Below are 23,145 nucleotides of genomic sequence, written 5' to 3'. Positions count from 1 at the left end.
CTAAATGGCACACAAATGTAGAAGGACGCAGGAAAAAAAATGTCATTTCAATCATTTAAATTTTTATTTTGAATAGCTTTCAATCCAAAAAAGATTTCATAAGGTTATTTACAGTGCTGAATGTACAATTATGAATGTATGCCTTTTTGACATCAGGGTACCATTCTTGAGCAGCAATACAATTTAAAAAATATAAAGATGCAGTATCATTTCTGATATAAAGTTACTTAAAAAAATCCAAAGTCTTAGGGAATTCACAAATCATAACAGGAAGTAACTATCTTATTAATTTAATGTGCACATAATTACCAAATTTTATTACATTAAAAATATGTGTAAATGCCCACAGACTGTACAAAAATTAACACCCCACATTTTGTCAAAAGTTCCCAACCACCTCCCACCATAAATATACAAAAACCTATTTTCAGATATGTCAAAATTGCATGCGTGAGATCTTATAGAATGTTTTCTAAAGCTTGAATTTTGCTCTTCTCTGGATAGTGGATCTATAGCCAGCTGGGGAACAGAATACATAGACCATGATATGTTATTTACCATGCCTCTGAAACTGTGCAGTATCTTCACAAACACGGGAGACAAAATAAATAAGAGTCAAGACTGCAACAGTTCTGTTTAAATCCAAGTGCAATTTGGAAAGCTCTCAAATGTAAGAATTATAAAACTAATATAAAAAGTATTTCTTTTGTTGTTGGCTTAGCCACTTTTCTTCAAGCATTATTTGCAGCATTGCTTTACAGCAGTTGGTGCTAGAAGATACAAAACATATAGTTACCACTATTTATATTTGAGGGAGGAAAAAAAGAACAAAAAACTTTAAACAACCCTGAGGGAGACACACATTAAAAATCTTGTTATTTATTTAAAAAGTTAAAAAGTTACATATCATTATTTAACAATTACTTTCCTGGACATTTCTGTCCTTTAAGTATGTGCATAAATAAAATTTAAATCGGCAATATTTATTAATCTTTAATACATCAAAATAATATATGTACAGATTTTTAAATTTAGGTCTGTATACACTCAAATAATTTAATGTGAAATTCAGAATCAAAATTACTATGTCATGGTGATCTACAGAGAGAGAACTCAGTCTGTCTATCGATGGCACTGAGTAGGACCCACACCTGGATTCACAGACATTCTTCAAATAACATTCTGGAAACCATCAATTACAACTTGAGCAACCCACCTTGTCTATGTTGAAATGTAACTTCCTACAAATGCTTTTCCACCTACCTAAAAACCTCATTCCTTTGAAAACAATATGGACAAATGAGATATAAAACCCTTATAAAATCTAAATGTTAAAAAAAAAAGGGTGTAAAAAATATAGCTTTTTATGATCATGCTCTTAAAGATGTTAAATACAATCCGATAACTGGATTTTTAAGCTGCTACTTAGCAATTACTTTAATTATATGCTTCAGTATTTAAATCAAATAATAAAATTTACAATTCTGGGAAATCACTTAAGAATAACACTTATACATATCAGAAATGAATGTGGAAATTAAAAAATGATCGAGATAAGTAACTATAGAAAACAGTGCTAAATCACAGCTCAAGAGGTCTAAGATGCATAGCTTCATAAAATCATTCATGGAACAACTGTTCTTACCTAAGGTGTATTAATATCATACTTTTTGATGGAAAACTTCGATTGTATTTTTATAAGAATCATTCATCAGTGGCAATAAGCAATAACAGTGATCCTGAGTGTAACTTACATTTTCCTATAGTTACCAAACATCATTCAGGTCTCTGCAGCATAAGAAATGAGAACCGTGTGGTTCTATAGTTCCAGCTAACATTTGATAAATTGGTACGTATCTATCAGGAAAATAATGATTAGCTAGAAGTGGAAAGCACAAGCATGCTACCAGTTAAGGAAGAACATAGGATAACGTCCCACAGTTTTAGCAGTTTAGTGTCCATTTTATAGCAATATCAGTTTCCTTGTTTATTGTAACTGTGGGCTTTTGCCAAGCTGCTGGATCTTACCTAGAAAGGCATTTTTAAAGTTACTTTAATTTTGTTTAAAATTTAAACATTAACCAGATAAAACAGGCGAAAAATCTTTTTCACATTTCTTTTGGCTCAATTAATGTCTAGTCTTAACTTTATTTCAATTTTTCCCCCCAGAAATTTTTACAACCAAAAAATGCTCCTTTGTAAACATCCAATCCAAAATAAGCTCTGACCTCTGGCGCCATCTAATGGCATAAAACAAATTCACCAAGTTCATCCTGCTTTGAAAAAGTAGCAGTCATTCAAAACCACTCATTTTTAAGCCTCATTATTGATAGGAGACTTATATCAACCCTTAAAATTTTTAGGAGGTAAAAGTCTAACTCAAAAAACTAAAAAAAAAAAAAAAAAAAACCAAACAACTCACTATTATCTTGTCTTTAAGTAATTAAAAACCTAGAAGAAAAGAAAAATCTTTAAAATGATAAAACCTGAGAGAAAAAACAGCTATGAAGAGAGATTAGAAAGACAGATCTATATCTATTGCCAAAGGAAATAATCTTTTTTTCCTAGTGAAAATGGTTCTATGGTTCTACAACATTTAACTGAAGTAAATCGTACTATTGACAGCAGACAGATCACAAGATCCATTCAATAGCTTTGAGGGACATCTGAAGAAGGCAGTGAAGCACCTTGCTGATTAGAAAAATAAAACCCAGGCAGTTTGTACAGAAATTATAAAACCGTAAATGGAAATTACCTGAGTTGTTCTATAAGCAACATCATAAAACTCACCCCTAGGCTATCAAAGGGAACTGGTCTGTGTATATATGGAATTCTTTGGAAGAAATATTGGAATCAAATGAAAACAGGCTTTCTACCTATTTTCACTGGAGGCTAATTAACACCCATTTTATTTATCAATCACAAATTTAGGGGTGGTAAATAAATGAGGGCTTTTTCTGACAAGGGTTTGTGAAAATATATTTAAACGCATTAACCAAGTCTCAGAAGCTGATGTCTAAAAACCTATCAAATATCAACTTTCTTCTGTACCCTATTTAAACAGCATCACTGAGGGTAACAAGAAAATTCTGGAAATATATGTAATATGTAGTTCCTGAATACAGACATAAGACTTTACAGACTGATTAAGAATTTAACTGGAAGGCCAACTGTCTTATTTAAAAAACAAAAACAAAAACCCTCTCAAATCAGCTATACTAGAAGAGACATAAATTGAAATGGTGCCATTCTGACGCACAGGATCGGAAAGTCCGGAAATTACATTCTCCTGCTACCAGCATACCACTGAGAGTGACGCAGCGCTACGTTATGGTGATGATTTGACATGATCCATTCTCCTTAACTAAAGCTTTAGCCTCTGTTGTTGTTTGAGGTTTGGGTGGCCATTCTGGATCAACCAAGAGCTCCTGAGCCAGATACATGTACTTTGCCTTTGGTATCTTCTTTCTACAGCCCAGGGCCCAGGACAAGCAGCATTTTCCCCACCGATCCACTGACGCCTAAGAAAATAAGGGGGGGAAAAACACACTAGTAGATTAAGGGCTGCTTGTTTTTAACAAGTTTTTTAAAGCACAGTACATCAACACAGAAAAGTAAGAGGAAATGACTTCTGCATATGACAAATGAAAAAAACTCAAGTAAAAAAGGTCAGCTTTCAATTATTTAGGAACATATTTTTTAAGATTTTTTAAATTATCAATGCAATTTCATTTTATTTAGTTTTATGTACCTATCCTCTTGTGTGCAGATAAATTTTTTAAAAAATTGCAAATCTGGGTTTTATAATTCTATAACACATAAAACATCAAGTGTATGAAGAATAACTTTAAACTATTCAGAAAGAAAACATTTTTCATATTTAATATAGAGACCCTCATATTCTATCCCAAATTATCTAATACCATTCCTCCTGGCAACTTAGCCCCTGATCATTTTTTGGAAGAAAGCATTGTTAAATATTATTGTTACTGTTAGTGAATGTCACCTTTCAAAAAATGAAGCACGATGAAAATATTGTTAGGTCAAAATTAGAATTTATATCATGTTTATTGTCAATCACTTAACACACTTTCATTAACATAAAAAAAAATTTCATTTTATAATTATAGTGTCCCCTGGTGTTCCACTATGGGAAAGAAGTATGCAGAAAATTACTTCTGAAAAGGTAAACTGAGTACTACTACTTAGAATTATTTCGTAATAAAAAGCTCTGCTGGCACTGAAATCCTTCTGGATCAATCCTGATGTTTTTAATGAATGTGATCTTAGATAAACAGTCTCTGAAGAAAAAGAAAGCAGTCCCTAGTAATTGTACAAAAATGTAAATTCAATATAGGCCCTCAGAACTGGTCTTAATTGAAATTTGAGATAAATAACTAAACCTGAAATCAGGTAACTAAAATGACTATTCAGAGACCTGTGGTCATATTCACCTCTGAAGATCAACAGTCAATTTCTAATTATTTTGGCTGTTGCTTCTCCAAAGCAAAATCTAAATCCCAGGTTGTTTTGTTTTGCCATCAAACTACGAGTAGGTTTAATCTCAACGGAGGTAATCTCACAAAATGCAAGTGTAACATAACGGAGGTAGACAACATTCTAATTTTAACACCCAAATGGCTTCATCATTGAGAGAGGCAAATTTGCTATAACACAGGTTTTGAAACATATGTTTCTAAATTGGCCAGTGGAGAGCAGCAAAAAGACTTTAAAATAAAAACTTTAATGGGGTGCCTGGGTGGCTCAGTCGGTTAAGCGTCCGACTTCGGCTCAGGTCATGATCTCACAGTTCGTGGGTTCGAGCCCCACGTCGGGCTCTGTTCCGACAGCTCAGAGCCTGGAGCCCGTTTCAGATTCTGTGTCTCCTCTCCCTCTCTGCCCCTCCCCTGTTCATGCTCTGTCTCTGTCTCAAAAATAAAAAATAAACAGTAAAAAAAAATTTTTTTAAATAAAAACTTTAAAAAAATTTTTAAAGGTCTTCTAGTTTATTTTGTCAACAAACATGGTTTGTTGCTGCACTGGTACCAGGAATTCACAGGCACAAACTGTGGTCACAAGTAAGGTGCAGGGGATTGGGGGGCAGGTAGATGCTGGAGATCATTTATCTAGTAGCGTCTTTACTGTCATAGCTAAAAAGAGTTTATCATCATCATCTTAAAACAAGTCTACAAGAAAATATTTGGCATTAAGATACAGAAGAGACTAGATATAGGATTCTCAAGGTGATCCAAATAACAAATACGGATGACCCTTGAACGACATGGGTTTGAACTGTGTAGGTCCGATTATGCACATTTTGATAAATACAGTACTTCCTTATGATTTCTGTAGTCACAAGTTTTATCTAAATATGATACATACAACACACAAAATATGTGTTAACTTTATTTTATCAGTAAGGCCAACAGTAGGCTATCTATCAGTAGTTAAGTTTTTGAGAAGTCAAAAGTTATACACAGATTCTGGACCGCGCAGTGAGGGGGGTGGTTAGCACCTCTCACACGTGTGTTGTTAAAGGGTCAACTGTAATTCCTTTCCACATACACATGTCATGCAAGCACATATACAATAACCCTTGACATTTAACCTGAGGTGAGGCTCACTACTTGGATCTATCTTTTCCCAAAGGTGTTTAATTCTTCAATGTAATTGTAGGAAAGATCATTGTTCCTAAATCAATCCAAAAGCTGTCACTTTTTATTTTACAGCCTACAGCACTGTTAAAGGACCACAAGAAAAGACTAAAAAAAAAAAAAGCAAGAAAAGATAGGCCTTGTCTGTCCAGATGAGCCGTCCAGGTTAAAGGGCAATGTGGCAAGCATAGCACGCTGAGTTAAGGAAAATCATAGCCCAGGGTCTCCAAATTTAAGAGACACACACACATACACTACACACAAATAGACACATATATACCTATATCCACTGTTTCCTACCTGTAGAAAGTGTGGCAAGCAATAAAATTAAAACAAATTTCATTGCAAATAGAATCACAATTAAATAGAACTCCTTCCACATTAAGGTGAATATTTTTTTAAAAAATCCTATTTCCTTATTAAAAACAAGTACGCTTGTTATAATTTAGAAAAAATAAATTAAGTCACAAGAAACACTAGGGGATCCCCCTTCTGCTTAAATTGGAAACATTTTGTTCCTGTACCCTCCCCTCCCCCAAATATCATACGCATGAAGTACACTATAGGCAAGCACAGGTTTGTTAGTTGAAACAAACATACCACATGCATCCTCAAATACAACAGAATTCACTGGTAGAGAAAATAACAGGTGCTACAGGCATGCTAGAATGAGAAATGAACCAAGGGAGAGATGATGGCAGCAAGAAGAGAAAGCAGCTCTGTGCACCAAGAAGGCAGATGTGGAGCAGCACAGGGCTCAGAATGAGCACTCGGGTCTCCCCAAACACCTAGGCATAAGTCCCTGAAGCAGGAGAACACAGTAGCCATAGCAACTGGAAGGAGTGGTTAAACAACCAAGTGTATCCCTCAAGGATGGGAAAGAAACTGCCACAGTCCAACAGAGAAACCACAAGGAACTTGCAAAAAGATCTACAGCTAAAATTCTCCTGCTTCTTAGACCATTCCAAGCTGTTGGTTCTAGAACCCCAATGCCAGTTTACTTTCAGCAGTGTCTTTTACAAAATGTTTTCATGAGTAGCATGTAAAGGAATAAAGCCATGCTTGTGGGAAAAATGCTGTAATGATACTGTGGTTTTCATAATAGTCTTCTTCCATACCAATCCCGAATATAAAAATAAAGACAACCAGAATTAGCATTCTATCTAAGTAAGCTCAAACAATGTTTCAGTGGCATAAGGACTACAACTAATACTTGCTTTCCCCCGCAAAAGGAAAACAATCAGGCACAAATCCTCAGGCGGGATCAAACTACATGATGATGTAATCCTAGTTCCACATCTACCACTAAGTGGCCTCAGTTTACCAGACATGGGATATGCACCAGTGCTTCTTAGCAAGAGAATGTGCTGCACAGATCTTCCCAAACAGGGTAAAGCTCTATAGAAAACTCTTCTTAAAATCAGAAACCCTGGTTTCAACGCCCAACTCTGTCACTCAGTAGATGGCTTAACCATGGCAAGTTGACTGAATGTTGCTTCTTTACGTATATAGTGAAGTGAGAAATACCTTAAGATTTTGGGAGGATCCTGTAGGTGTTGCACAGTACCTTACAGATTATCAGGTATTTTAGAAAAGGTTATCAGAGATTTCCAGATGAGGCTCTTGACTTCCCAATCCAACTGTCTAAGACCCGGAGCCTAGTCCAGGGCCTCTGGTTTTGAAACTTTCAACCTATATGGGTCTATATGGTTAGGAAGACAAAGAAGAAATAGGGCTTTTCATCCCCCAGAAATAATATAGACAGTTGGGACTTGCAGTCTGAGAAGATCTCCTGTGATTCTTGGTAGAAAAGAGCACAGAGCAGGCAGACACGAACAACAGTTTGTGGCACAGGAGAATTACGGCAGCCACAGAAGTCCCTGATGCAGCAGGCCACTCTCACCTCTAGTCTCTTTTCACCTTCAACCTTGGCACCAGTGACATCTTGGACTAAAAATTCTCTGTTGGGAGGGGTTTGTCCTGCGTACTACCATAGGATGTTCATTTAGCAGCATCCTTGGCCTCTGCCCACTACATGCCAGTAGCAACCCCTCTTCCCCTCCAATTGTGATAACCAAAAATGTCTCCAGACACCATCAAATGTCTGGGGACGGGGGGTGGCAAGCAACAGAGTGGTCTCTGATTGAGACCTTATGGTAATATAACTAGCTGACTGGTTCTTGAAGGGTCACAAATATGAACAGTGAAGCCACGTTACACATTCTGAAAGTGTCAGAAGATGAAAGTGTATCATTCTGTACTAACACATTATAAGAACTCTTTTCTAAAGCCAGCAATTTTAAAAATGCTTTCTTAATCACAATCACAGAAACTGAAGACTAAAATTGTTGTCTGCTCAGTGATTCTCAGAACAAGGTGGCAAACACACAGGGGATGCTGGACTTGTCTATTCTAGACCACTTTCTGCTTTCACTCTCTCCTCTGAACACTTCAGAGATAGGAAGCCACATGAGAGACACAGACTTTTAAAATAAGGAGGAGGGGCCCCTGGGTGGCTCAGTCAGTTAAGTATCCGACTTCGGCTCAGGTCATGATCTCACGGTGAGTTCAAGCCCCACATCGGGCTCTGTGCTGACAGCTCAGAGCCTGGAGCCTGCTTCGGATTCTGTGTCTCCCTCTCTCTCTCTCTCTCTGCCCCTCTCCTGCTCACACTCTGTCTCTCTCAAAATAAATAAACATTTTAAAAATTCATTAAAAAAATAAAATAAAATAAAATAAAATAAGGAGGACAGATACTAACAAATTTCTAGGAAACAGAGACTTAGCAAATAATAGAATTGTCTCTCATTTAATTTTGTTTGAAAAGTGAGGAGAAATGTCCAATTCAAATATTTTAAAGGAGGCTTATGACCCCCCACTTTTGACTAAATAGGGATATATAATGCCTCCTCAGAATCTGCATTTCTTATTTAAAAATTTTATTTATTTTTTTAAAGTAATCTCTACACCCAATGTGGGGCTTGAACTCATGACCCTGAGATCAAGAGTCGCACGCTCCACCAACTGAGCCAGCCAGGCACCCCTGCATTTTCTGGATCAACAGTGAGAGCTGAAAACTCAATGTAAATGTTTTCCTTGGCCTGGGCCTTGCCAATGCAAACATGTCATATGAGGACTGATGATAGGAGCCGAAATCCACCCCTTGAAGTAATGTAGTGAGGTAACCCAAAGGAAAAAAAAACTCAGACACAGAGGAGATTTCGCTAATGGACGTGAGCCCTGATACAGTTCTAGCCATATCACTATACTGTTTTGAGAAAAAGGAACTAAAGGTGAAGCCAGACGCATGCCATTAGTACCAAACTTTCACTCTTCGTCATAAAGCATTAAAAAAGGAAATGGCACTCCACAGGACCTCTTAAAAAGAAAGCAATCTGTGATATTACTCTGGGCATCGAGCCTACTAAACTACCAAAATAAAGTTCAGGAAGTTGCTACTTAGGTAAAAGAAGGCTAAAAATAAGTGAGTGACCCAACTCAGAAATGCCAGGGAATCCTCTTGAACTCTGACAGCTTTCCTCTTGCCTGAGGATGAGCAGAAGATTTAGGACTTGGCATATGTAAAAAGCCCATCACGCACCTACAAACAGCAATGGGTCAGATCATGAGGCAAGGAGACACTGTATTGTCAAGTTCTCTACAGCTAAACAAGTGGATCAGAGCTGATTCGATGGTTACCAGTTTAAAAAAACTAAGACGGACCTTATATGTTTCCTTATGTGTTGTAGAAGTACATACATGTGTATTAGTCATATACTACATGACTAGAGGTTACAGTATATGACTACAGCATCCAAACACTAGGAAATGGGTTTTATTCATCTCTTTCTCTTCTCTTTTTACCATGGAGCTTGTGTATCTTTCAAATAGTAAGCTGCTTAATGGATCTAAAAACTCAAAAGTCCTAAGCGATGGTTTATATAAAGATCTGCACAGTCTCTCTGAGATTTTTTCTGAATGAAGAGAGACATACGTCTGGAAAAGCCAAAGAGCTGCCCAAAATTAAGGCACAGTAACTGCTGACAAGCAATCAGAAATAATTCCTCAAAATTTTGTTCTCTGGACTCTGATTCATGAACAATTCCCATTTCATAACTTTGTTTACATGAATCTCATTTAGCTTCTAATGGGACTCATGAAAACTGTAAACATGTAAGCCAGAGAGAAATGGAAAAATGAACTCTCACTACTGAGAAAAAGATCTTCAGACACAGAGAAGATAAGGATTGGAATGGAAAAGAGACTTATGAAATTCCTGAAGTCCTGAAAAGCCTGTAACAAATGTTTGCCAAGAATTTTCTAGGACTCCTTACAGGAAATGGAATGCCAGGCGCAGGGGAAAGGTGGAGGTGACACACAACAGAACACCACCCTACAGAAGGCAGAGCACACAACTAAAGGAGCCTAGATACACGTGAAGAATGGAGAGCAAGTGCTGATTTCCAACCTGTGGCGGCTGTGTGGTGGTGAAGCGGTATTCTCCTTGTTTGTCTCGATTGAACACAACTTTCCAAAGGACCATGTCAAGGAAGAAGTTCTGAGAGATATTCCAGTGAGTTAAGAATTAAAAATGACTAAGTCATTCTTTATTAATGCGCACATTTTTAAAAGGCTCACACAATGCTGCATCATTAGTGAAAAACATGACTTGGTTTTCATACAATTTCAGTTAATATTGAAAAAGGATAAAGTATAATAGAACTTTTTTGTTTTACACAACAGAACTTTTGTAACAAATATAAATCATCATAAAATTCTTGATAAAATGGGACCTCTAAACTTCCCACAAAATATGGCTTTTATTTGAATCCTCAGGCCTTTCCCATATTAAAATAATGGTTATAATCTGAGTTAACAATGAATTATTTTCACTGAGTTAAACATAATATGTATAAATGTGTATGACTTCATCAGAGTCCAACATAAATAATTCTTGACGGTGAGCAAGAATAATAAATTAAGAGAAATTATGAGAGGATTCCCTTAAAAATTTTTTTTTAATTTTATTTTAAATAACATTTATATGAACAGATGAACTTCTATAGAAAAAGGAAAGCTTTTAAAATATAGTATCTTGGATATACTTTCTGGTGTCCATAAAACAGAGAAAATCATTTTCACTGGGCAATTTAAAAAGATCAGTACCATAATATCCATGCTGCCCACTATGGCCCAAATTTAAATACCAAGTCATCTTTTAGAAAGATAACAAATTAAACATAATTTCCAAGTTGAGAACAATTATCACCAAGGCACACACAGTTCCCCACAAATTACCTAATTTTAGTTCAAAAGCCTGCCTCATAAACAAGCCCTTAACTTAAAAATCACAACTGCATCTCCTTCTTCCATTTCACCTATTGCTACTAGAGGAGTGAATTAGAATAGTAGTTCTGAGAACAGACAAAATCTTATTAAAAAGAGCAAATGAGAACTTACTCGCTCCCTTTATAGAAGCCAAATTAAAGGCAATCCTACTAGGAGAGTAACTATAAAATATACAATGGATCAAAGAGGACTTAAGACCTCTAGAGGAAACTTAGAAGTAACTACCAAGTACGAAGTTCCAGCAATCAGTGCTGGTAAGTTCACAGTGGTCGTTATTTTATACTTTTGATAAACTGTTATTAAAATTCACTACAATTCATGGAGAAAGCCCCTCCCTCCTTTCTTTCCTTCAATGGGAGATTTTACTGTATATCGCAGGTCACTGGTGGTACATGCCCACTGTGATTTCATGATCACTGGTTTACTATGAGCACCAATCTTCTCTCCCTTCTAAAGATCACTGCTTTTTGCTATCTCACTGGTTACTTTCTCCTATCTGTATGAGTGCAGCTAAGTTATATCCCTTAACAGGACTACATTCAGTTCATGGAAAAGGTCAAGAAGAAAAAGCTAAATGATTTTAACTAAAATGAAACTGAGATTCTTGGTAGATTTCCATGCTGCCACCTGTCCTCTTCCTCCAGGAGTATTAAATCACCAAGAATCCCAAAACAGCAACATAGTCATTTGATCATCTGAAGTGCTTACCTCCACCATGATAGATACAAGGGCATTGACAAGAACAATCATAAGCATAGTTATACGCCACTGATATGGTACACACACTATCTGTAAGACAAAAATTTTTAAGTTAAAATTGTAGTACGCAATTAACATTACTGCATTATATAATAATTTCTACATTTACTGAATTCCTATTATATACCAAGTACCTTCACATACATTATCTACTCTATCCTTAACAATGCCACAAGGTATATCCACTTTTTCGATGACAAAAGTGTAACTCAAGATTAAAAGAATACAGTAAAGCGGCTGAGCTTACAGTCAAATCCTAATCACTAAGACTCAAAAGCCCATACTTTCTACTGGTTCATGAACTTCTAACAAGTCCCTATTTTTAAAGTAAAGTCTTGTCTTTAAACAATGAGGCAGATACCAATCTAATAATGAAGTATCATTCAAAACTCTACATATTGATATAAAGACAAATTCATAAAAGGACTATCCAAATCAATTTAACAAACAGTCTACGTTTTCACTTTAAAATCTATGTTTAATTTCTAAGGTCTAAAAAAGAAAAAGAAAAAAAATTCCATTCACGCATTCACCTTTTAGTCAACTAGCAAATATTTACTGAGCACCTAAGATACTATGCTAGGTGCTGTGGAGTTGATATGATCTAAGAGGTTTTAGAAAAACCCCCTATGACTCCAGCAAGAAAGATTTCAGGGGTGGAGACTGCTATAGTGATCAAGGCAAGAGATGATGGAAGCTGAAACTAGTGATGGGGCCACAAAATAAGAAATATATATGTGGTTTCTGTGTAACACAGAGCTTTTAAAACTCTTTTAATTTCCCAAGTGATGTTGGCAATAGAAATATCTTACCCAGAGTTTCTAAATCTCCTGGAATATCCTGGTATCATGTTTTTTATTCTAATGAGGCTACTCTTGGTGGGCTCTGGATAGCTTGAGGGTGGGGGTTGGTCATCAGAAAGACTAAGCCATGATTAGAAGCTCAGAACTTTCAGCCCCGCTCTCCCATCCTCCACAGAAGGGAGAGGGACTAGAGATTGAGTTAATAATAGACAATGACTACATAATGAAGCCTCCATTTAAAAAAAATGTCCCTCAACTTCAGGGTTTGGAGAGCTTCTGGTTCGGTCAACACATGCATGTGCTGGGAGGGTGGTGCAGCCCCAACTCCACAGGAATAGAAGCTCTTATGCTCGAGACCTTTCTAGACCTCGGCCTATCTGCCTTTTAACCAGGTTGTACATTTGTACCTTTATTATAATCTTTATTATAAACCAATAAACATAAGTGTTTCCCTGAGTTTTACAGCAAATTCTCAAACCTGAGAAGTGGGTTCTGGGAACTCTGGTTCATAGCTAATTAGTCAGAAGTACAGGTGATGACTTGGGACTTGCAATTCGTTGGGGAGCACTCTTGTGGGACACAGCCCTTAACCTGTAGGGTCTGGCTAATTCCAGGTAGTGCCAGAACTGAACAGTAAGATACTGAGTTGGAGTCCAGAGTTGGAGACGAGTGTGGGAAAAACCCCCACACAACTGGTGTCAGAAGTTTTGTGAATAGAGGAAACAACGGTTTCTTTTTAGGTGGCAAATGGGATGGATTAAAGCTAAAAGATTCCGAGTAAGAAAATGGAGAGAATCTAGGAAAAGACTGGCTTTAAAAAGAAAAGGAGAAGACAAGGACACATATACACACTTCTGACTTGGATAAATGGTGGTACTAAAAAAAACAAGACAAAGCAGGGTTGAGGAAGAATATGATGATAAGCTTAGTTATAAAAATGCTGAATCAGAGAATTGATGGGTGAACCACGCATATAATATTCAGTATGTCAGTGCATATTCAATCCTAAGGCTCAGTTGTGAGAGCTAGACCAACACAGATGGCACCATGGGTGAAGCTGGCACTATAGAGCAGCTCACCCAAATGTACAGAGTAACACGAGCGAGAAGAACAAGCACGTGTGGAACACTAACGTTTAAGGAACAGGAAGAGTCTGAATCCATCACAGAGAATGAGAACTAGTCATAAGGGTAGGAAAAAATCAGAAGGGGGTACAGCATCACAAAACTGTAGAGGGAGTCTCAAGAATAATCACATGGCTAACTTTTCAAATACTGCTGAAGAGTCAAGTAAGGTTGGGAACAAAATAATTAAAAGGACAAGTCCACTGAACTTAAGAAGACAGATGTGAAGCAGCAGAAAGACACATGTGGCGGGAGAAACATAAGTGGTTTTTGTTTTCTTCTTTTGCGTAAAGTGCTTATCTAAATCCCTCCATGAAGCATGTGGGGAAACAGACACTCATACACTGCTGGTAAGGACTATAAATCATCAATCTTTTCCAAGTTGAATAACACAGCTGCTTGTACCTGGGATAAACCACTCCATTCCCACTCTGTGGTATGTCAACACTCACTCCCATACACTACGGGACCTGTACTGCACGTTCATACTGGCACTGTTAACACAGGAAAAGACTACAAACAACCTAATTATTTACCAATGGAGAATGGAGAAATGCATGAAAATATATTCCTACAATGGAATTCTATATAGTAGTGAAAATGAAATGCATGTATCAACATGGATGCCTCTTAAAAATAATGCTAATGGGAAAAAGCAAGTCACAGAAAAATACAAATAGTAAGATAACATTGTCATATAGGTCAAAAGCAAGCAAAACTTCTATGGCTTCATACAGTATGGTAATTGTATAATGAAAAGCAAGCCAATGAGACAAAAAATTAGAATAGTGCTTCCCTCAGAATGTTTGGAAAAAGGTACATGATAGTGCCTTACTGATGCTGGTAGTGTTACCTTTTTAGGTTGGATGATGAACTCATGGGTGTTATTTTATTACTATTACGCTTAACAACTTAAATAGGTATGCATTTTCTTCTATATAAAACAGGTATTTCAGCATTCATAAAGTTTTTAATGAAAAAAAGAACTCAGTGGACAGTGAAGAAGAGGCAGTAGGTATAGACTACTCAAGAAGTGGATCGATAAGGGACAGATCAAATAACAGGGTCAAAGTTTTTTTATTTTTAAAGACCAAGCAACATTTGTTTGTAGACAGGGAAATGGAACCAGAAGCAAAGACTGAAGGAACAGGAAAGAAACATAAAATAACACGTAGAGCAATAAAAGCTGATGTTCCAATTATGTTCTTTATTCTTTCTAGGGTATTTTTGGGTCACTTTAACTGCATTTTAGAAAATTCAGAAAGAAGAGATCCTGGGGCGGGGGGGAAGACCTTCAGAGTTGAGTCTCTGTCCCCAGTAACCCGAGAACAAAGGAGGGGGTAGATCATAAGCCCTAGCAAACATCCAGAAGTCCTATTTGGCTGTGTAACTTTCATGAACTATTAGTGTGTCATCTTCTATTACTGTCTTACTACTGCTATCCTAGATATTATCACCCTCAGACAACCAGTAGTAATTGATGTGCTGAACCCTTACCTGAAGAACCTGGTCAATAGAGGCAACTGGATGCAACATGATGAGTAATATGAAAACATACAAAATAATCACAGACACAACAAAAAAATCTGAAAAAGAAAGTAAAACAATTAAATTAGAAGTTCCTTTAAATAAAAAAGCATATAATAACAACTGGTATACTGGCAATCCTAAATTTGGTTTTGGATACATCTATTTAGGTTGATGAAGTACATAAAATGTGTGTTTTATGTTATTTCCTAGAGTACGGCACAACATTCAGGCCCAAAGGATTCATTATGTGACATAGAAATAATCAGCATTTATAAAAATAGGAGACATTTTGTAGTTCTCCTAGATAGACAGCTAATTTATAAGATAACCAAGTCAATATATAATTCACAGATAGGAGACTAGATTATGTAGAGCAAAATGAAATTATCATTTAAAACATGTATGTAATAATTATTGTTGAATATAAAAATACTGAATAACATTTATTCCCAGTATTAAGTATGTTATAATCCTAAATGGAGACATTCTAATTTGACTGTAAGTATATTTCTGTTAAGTGTATCCCACTTTCTTAATGACTTCCTCCATGAAATATTTCTACAGAAAATGTACGCTAAAACCCAGAAACTGAGTATCTACTATTTTAAATGTGGGTTAATCCACTTGCTGCAGTAGCTAGGAGCGGTAAATTCAGTCTCAGAGTACTTTGCATTACTTTCCTAACTCCAAAATAAAACTCCCTGCTTGTGGTCATTTTGTTAACCGTGTACATACATGCATACACCTGCAAATATACAAACATACTCTCATATAATGAGCCTTAAGGCTCAGAACTTTCCCCATTATATTGCTACCCCCCCCCCCAACTTTTTCCCCTTGTTTCTTTGGTTTGGATATTTACTTACAAGTTCTTATTTGAGGTCATCTTGAAACTCAAATTTTACTAACACCATGTAAAACCAAAATTTTATCACGAAGCCTTCAGATTGGGTAAAGAAGTTAATATCCTATTTTATGGACTTTAAATGAGGAATCTCATACTATTTTTAAATGTGGGAGCCATTTACAAACACTGTTAATATGTCAGTTCAAAACTATAAGCCAATATTTATTGTTTTGTAGAAATAACATTATGTTCTATATATATGTATTTATTGTTTGCATGTATTAATATCTAGATTTACTGTTCTAACAACTTGGGCTGGAAGTTTTATTAACATTCATGTCAAAGTGGGGACACTTTTTTTATTATAAGTCACTGACCAACAGGCTGAAAAATTTGGGTCCATGCTAGATTAAAAAAAAATTTTTTTTCTAGATCTTTATTTTTAAAACATACTACTAAGCTATAAACAGGAACCATAACATTCTATTCAATAAACATAGCAACTAAAGTAATATATAAGTTGCACAGTCACTCAAACAGTTATTGTGGTCAGTTAAAGTGTTTGGACAGTACTAATTTCAAGTACAGAAGCACACAAAAGACAAATTCAGAAAAAGGACAAGAAATGGTCAGAATACAAATGCCAGAGAGATATGGAGACAGAAAAGAAAGCTGGTTCAAAATAGTAATAGCTCATATTGAATGTTTTCCAAATTCGAATGCATTTTTACAGCCATAAGCAAAACAGATTTGCAATCTACTTCCTGACATGTTGCCAGAAAAAAAAAAATTTTTTTTGTTTTCCTTTACTCAGGCTCACAAATGTCTTACATCTACCTCAACAGTGTTTCTCAAACGTTCCTGTCTTTCTCCTAGAAAGACACACCTTTGATCACACCTCTAAAAATCTGCCAAGATTTTCCATGTGAAGCAGAAAATGAGCAGTTGAACCTCTCCTCTGTTTAGCCAGGGGAGAAAAAGAGGCACTATTCAAAGAAATGTGACGGGGAGGTGCATGGTTGGCAGATGTATATAACCACCGCAATGGAAAGATCAATAGGGAAACCAAGAACGAGAAAATCAGGTATTCGTTTTTGAGAGGTACAGAGTTTCTAGTAAACTGTGCTCTCTGCTCCTGGACTCCGCCGGCATTGCTACTGAAGTACAAGTAATGCTCTTCACCAGAAGACAGCAATCAAAACAAATTCTGTGTTGGTGGTAACTGGAGATCAGGGAACAATGTTCCGTAAGTTAAAGATTTAGATTCTACCACAAAGCTGTGTGAACAGGGAACAAGTCCTTTGGAGTCAAGGTATTTTAACTAACATGATGAGGATACCATAGGAAAGAGCAGACTTAGTCCTTAAAAGGCAAAGCAATAAGTAAATTAAAGTTATTAAATATGTCCCAGCTTAGGGCATCACAGATTTGTTGTTGATGATACCAGACCATTTTGATGGAATGTGGCAACAAAATCAAGCACCAGAAGGATTTCTTTTATGTTCCCCTTGGTATGGTGACTCAAAAATAAACCCTTACATAGGATAAATAAGCCTACAAACTTGTTTACGACTCTGATATCTACTTCTCTAGCTGTTCCTTCCTCAAAAAATATGAACTGGGATCTTCTGACCCACAACCACAAATTTCAAGTCTTTTTATTCCTAATTCTCCCTCCTCTCCCCCCACCCCCTCGCCCTTTCTTATTCAGTTTCTTATCTTTGAAAGGCCAGCTTATCCTGCAGGGCCTCTAAGTATCTGCTCCAACCAATTCAGGCCTGGCAGATGAACCGGAAAAAATGCATATACCCTGAGGAAGAGAGATCCTGGCAGTTCAGTAGTGATGTCTTCACAGACTGAGAAAGGACTTGTATGTCACAAGCAGGAGTTATAAGGGTCAAGAAACCGGAGCAAAAACTGAAGCCAAATCCCAAGAAATCACATCTAGTTAAATGAGAGTGTAAGAATTAAGTCTGCATCATCATGGCCCTCGAAATGATAGCATGGTCAAAGGAGAAAATATAAGTGGGCTAAGCTAAAGTTGAAAATGGGTCACCACAGACTGAAATTTGGTTTTATTTAGAATCCAACCAGTAGAAGAGAACAAAACAAAAAAAAAAAAAACAAAACAAAAAAAACCCCCAAAAAAACCCAACTCTGAAGAGACTGCCTTAAATGCCTAAGACAGATATTAATTTTTAAAAACAGTAATCTCAAGATAGGTTTCATACATTTTACTATTTAGATACAGAGAACAGCAACTAGCAAGTCCTGGCAAAGAACTGTTAACTGTCTATTCTACAGTAAAAAATGAAAAGCTAATGTCAACTCTAGTAAAGCCTTAACCTTTTCTCCATTCATTTCAACTATATTTATACTTTACGTTGTATATTCCTTTATAAAGTTAGACTTTATTTCTGTCACTTCTATTTTCTACTTTTCTTTCTTTATTCATCAGTAACTCCAAGATTAGGAGACTCCAATGACAGGGAGACAAGATGTGAAAATTAGCAAAATATGTATATGTTGACTTTAGTGTTCCTATTTTATTTTCTACCAGGCATGTTTTAAGATAGCATGCACTTCTGTTTATCCACTGACAGACATGCACAAACTGCTTATATTAAGGACAAAAGTTTTGTGGCTATATTTCTGCCAAACCACAATTTTTTTTTTTAACTTTTTTTTTTTTTTTTAACGTTTTTTTTTTTTTTTTTTATTCATTTTTGAGACAGAGAGAGACAGAGCATGAATAGGGGAGGGTCAGAGAGAGGGAGACACAGAATCTGAAACAGGCTCCAGGCTCTGAGCTGTCAGCACAGGGGCCCGATGCGGGGCTCGAACTCAGGGACCGCGAGATCGTGACCTGAGCCGAAGTCGGCGCTCAACCGACTGAGCCACCCAGGCGCCCCCAAACCACAATTTTTAATACATGTTCTAACAAAAATAGGCCAGTGATCAACAATTGGGATTATTTTTTATTCACGTGAATTTGAAATTAAATTGGAATATAAAATATCTTAATACAAAATTAAATGGGAATACAAAGCCTTTAAGTTTTTTGAAGTTTTCCAAATAACACAAAAGATGCGTTTAAAATAGGAAAACAATCTTTTTTTTAATTGGAGAAGCATGGATATGGTGGATTTTCTCAGACCTCTAAAATTAACTTTCTTGACACAGCTGTCTTGCTTACCAAACAGTCTGAACACCAGTTTTCTTAATTAAAAAAAGGGGGGGGAGGCATTATTCTCTGACAGATGTTTCAGCTAACCTTGGGCATGCTAAATATTTCCTTGAAATTTAAAAATATGGAACTAAAACTAAAACACATACATCACTTTCACTAAGTTCACCTCAACTAAAGCTAACTTTAGTTACAAAGTCCTCTTAGAAGAAGTGATTGACCTTCTATGGAAGGCTTTTTGTCCCAAAGCATGCTTCCAATATGGTCTCAGTAATATACTTTCTACTTATTAGATAATATCAGTTTTTGTGAAAAAAAAAAAAAAAAAAAAAAAAAAAAAAAGTAAAAACAGATGACAATATTGATACTTGAATCATCTTAACCTGTCCAAATGTATGAAGCAATAAAACTTGACCTACAAACCACATAGGGTAGAAGAATAAAATAATGTGAAAATGCGCTGTAAACTAACGTGACAGGTATAATTTACCGAAATCTGTGACCAGTTTGCCAAGTAGAACACAGCATTTCTTTACATCTACAACAAAGAATAACTACTATTCATTCTATAATATTGCAAATATCTGAAGTTTTATATGAAAAAAATTAAGTTGTCCCAGATATTAGTATATTCTCAATTTTTAAAAAAATTGGCAATTGATGTTTTTCCCTATAAGCTCCGATTTTGATTAATCAAAATGCTATCTCCTACTGCCATAGGTAGACAAGTTTGACATTGGCACAAGACTCCCTTCTACTGGCCCTTTCGGCAGTGGATGCAGAGGTGACAGAAAGAAAGAACTGCAGGTGAACACTGTCTGCACCAGTGTCAAAAATGACAGGAAGACAGTTGGCACTGTGCAGACCGCCCAGCAGCAGAGAGCAATACCCACTGTTCCAACTGAAGATCCTCTGTTCCTGCTTCTAATTCTAACTCTGTCTGCAACGCGCTGTAAAAATAAAAGCTGGAGCCAGAAGCAATAGGATGTGAAAACCAGGAATGTTTAGAACAGGGTGGCTTCAATTTTAAACTTTAGACTGGCAGCTCCCATGAGAACAAAACAAGACAGTAAACATCTAAATCACTAGGTTCATTCTATTCATGAAGACCTATTTCACATTGAAAGAACAGTTTCAACTCTACTCTTCTTACATTATTTTTAAAGAAAGGAAGCAGGATAAAAGAAATCACAACAAATGCCAAACTTACAATTCTTGTAGCAAGGTTGCCTGAAGGGTTTTCCTTTTGAAAAGGCAATTGCCACTATGAGGTACTGAAAACTGGAGATAAAAAACACTGTGGTATTTTCATAATTTTGTATATTATGTGTATCAGGTTTGGTTTCATTGTCCAAGTATGAAGAATTCCAATACAGGCTTCTCGTCGTATTACAAGCACTAGAACACAAAAAATGTTTACATTACTAAACACAATACTCACTTCCCAAAAGTAACCCATTTTACCTTCACTGTCCTCAATCACTATCATAACATAAATAGAAATAAGGTGGTGCTTAGAGGAAGAGATCCAACAACACCAAGGTAAAATATATGGAACAGGCAACACCAGCGTTAAGTGTCTCTTCTCTTTAGTCACATTCCAATCAGTTTAAAAAACTAGAAGAAACGTCATAATAAATAAGCCCCACTCATTGTTTAAATTTAAGGATGATACGAATATAACACTGTATGTGGATTATACTGGGGTAAAATTTTTTAAAAAATCAAATTTTGAGAGTAACTTTAACACAGTAAAGGTTAACAGACCTTAAGTCTGACCTTAGCTCTACCAATTTTTTGGCTTAATCGAGGAAATATTACTTTATTTCTGAGCCCATTTCCTGACCTATAAGTGTGGATACCACCTGTGCCATCACAGGGTTACTGTTAAGGAATGAAGGATGACTCTGTCAACGCCTAGGAAAGCACCTGGCACCTAGACGACCCTCAATATTCTCACCGATGTATGGTGCTCTTTGAGCTCTACTCCCAGGTGGGCAGGACAGTCAAACACAGGTAATACCCATTACTAAAACACTAACTACATAAGCACAGGCAAGTAGTAACAAAATGTTAATCTGCCACAAATGAATTCTGGAAAGATACTCCGGAACAATTCCATCTATTTCTTTTTATGTGCAGTGTCCATATGTACATATAAGCAAACAGTAATGTTAAATTTCTTAAAGTTTCCTGAAACTTTAAAAAAAAAAATTTTTTTTTTAACATTTATTTATTATTGAGAGACAGAGACAGACAGAGCATGAGCATGGGAGGAGCAGAGAGTGGGGGAGACAGAGAATCTGAAGTAGGCTCCAGGCTCCGAGCTGTCAGCACAGAGCCCGACGTGGGACTTGAACTCACAAACCACGAGATCATGACCTGAGCCGAAGTTGGACGCTATACCGACTGAGCCACCCAGGCGCCCCAAGTTTCCTGAAACTTTTAAAGACAATCTCCTTTCATTATAAGCAAACTATAAATAAATGTTTGCATCTAAAAATTTAATTCTACAAAATTACCTTAGTGAATGGCTTACATGTTTGATTAATTAAAATAATGTTATCATAATTTGTCACTGACAGAACACTCTACCTATAAGTAAGAGAAGCACTTGGCACTTTTTTTACGAGTTTTTTTCTATTGTTTGTTTTAAAATGCTATCTCCTAAACTTAGGGTAGAAAAGTTCAACACACAAACATTCTGGGTTTAGGAAAGACTCTAGTGATTAATTTCAACTTTCTCACTTTACAGGTAAGGAAAGCAAAGTTCACTAGCAAATTAAGAAACTGGTCCAATATCCTCATCTTGGTAGTGACCATGAGGACCTTGCCTGACCATCTTTCTACAGATAAAAGGAGTTACCATAATATTTATAATCAAATATAAGCCAAATAATTTAACTATTTAATCAAGCTGCCTGTGAACTGTTATATAAATTTTAAAACTTATTTTTACATGCATACATGTTACACATATCTTACACACATTTTTTAAATGGACTGACCAACTTACTCTGACTGTGGATGCCATACTTCATACCAAGATTGCTGCTTGACCCAAAAAAACCCCAAAGATTGAAATCCAATGCAGATGATGATCTGAGACAAAACGGAGAAGAGAAGGGCCCCAGATATAAGACCTGAGGGTGGTCTTTGTGCCACAAGTTCCTTCCAGGCAGGATTTAAACTCACTATATTGAGAAGAAAAACAGGAGGAGTTTTTATCTAAATTAGTTGCAATAAAACTCAGATTCATTTAGGAACTTAAATTTATTTCTAACAAATCTTTACTATAAAAATTGTCCAAAACCCAATCCAGATGTCATACAGATTTAAGTAATCTGTAAAAGTAAACAATTTAGGCTTTTTCAAAAGTGTACTATTTTTTTCATGAGTACTTTTACATTACCCCACTGAAATTCAGAGAAACACTAGTATAGGTAAAAAGAATACTAAACATAAACTACAACCTCAATCACCATCCTTGTATGTTCAACTAAAAATTTATTTATTTCTCAATCTTTAATTGCAAATCTACAGTAATAATACATATTTTCTCCTCTTAAAAAGACATTAACAAAGGTTGGAAGCTATATAAACATAACCGTAACCAAAAAAGGCTTTGATCACTTATTAAGGTGATGCCCCCCAAGTTTCTCCACAACATTCCTCTTTATAATTGATAAGTAATTTGTAAAAAGATATTGAAACTATGTAAAAATCCTGTTCCTCATTAAACTTTCACTCGCCAGTTTTAGTATCCACTAAAGACGATCTAATCCAGTGGTTCTCAACCAACATGCTTTTGACCCCTGAGAACATCTGGCGATGTCTGGAGATATTCTTGGTTGTCACAACCGTGGCTGTGTTACTGGCACGTAGGGGTAGA

At 36.1% G+C, this 23,145-nt stretch overlaps 1 protein-coding gene across 5 annotated transcripts in view; it reads right to left on the bottom strand.

Annotated features, from left to right (window-relative positions):
- Positions 1 to 40: 40 nt before the first annotated feature.
- ATP13A3 (ATPase 13A3) overlaps positions 41 to 23,145 on the bottom strand; it is an 89,529-nt gene continuing 66,424 nt past the window's right edge. For 4 of the 5 annotated variants that reach the window (XM_081796600.1, XM_081796599.1, XM_081796601.1 and 1 more), the window contains 6 exons: positions 22,270 to 22,447; positions 20,464 to 20,651; positions 15,187 to 15,275; positions 11,712 to 11,792; positions 10,123 to 10,212; positions 41 to 3,521 (listed from right to left, as the gene is read on the bottom strand). In XM_081796600.1, coding sequence (XP_081652726.1) covers positions 3,324 to 3,521; positions 10,123 to 10,212; positions 11,712 to 11,792; positions 15,187 to 15,275; positions 20,464 to 20,651; positions 22,270 to 22,447 — 824 coding nt within the window. In that variant the 3' untranslated portion in view covers positions 41 to 3,323. The remainder of the gene's footprint in view (positions 3,522 to 10,122; positions 10,213 to 11,711; positions 11,793 to 15,186; positions 15,276 to 20,463; positions 20,652 to 22,269; positions 22,448 to 23,145) is intronic. The other variant, XM_081796602.1, reaches the window with a different exon arrangement.

This window comes from Panthera onca, chromosome C2, assembly GCF_046562875.1.
Source record: "Panthera onca isolate mPanOnc1 chromosome C2, mPanOnc1 haplotype 2, whole genome shotgun sequence".
Taxonomy (NCBI): domain Eukaryota; kingdom Metazoa; phylum Chordata; class Mammalia; order Carnivora; family Felidae; genus Panthera; species Panthera onca.
The sequence above is the reverse complement of the archived record's forward strand: the minus strand, read 5'-3'. Positions and strand labels throughout refer to the sequence as shown.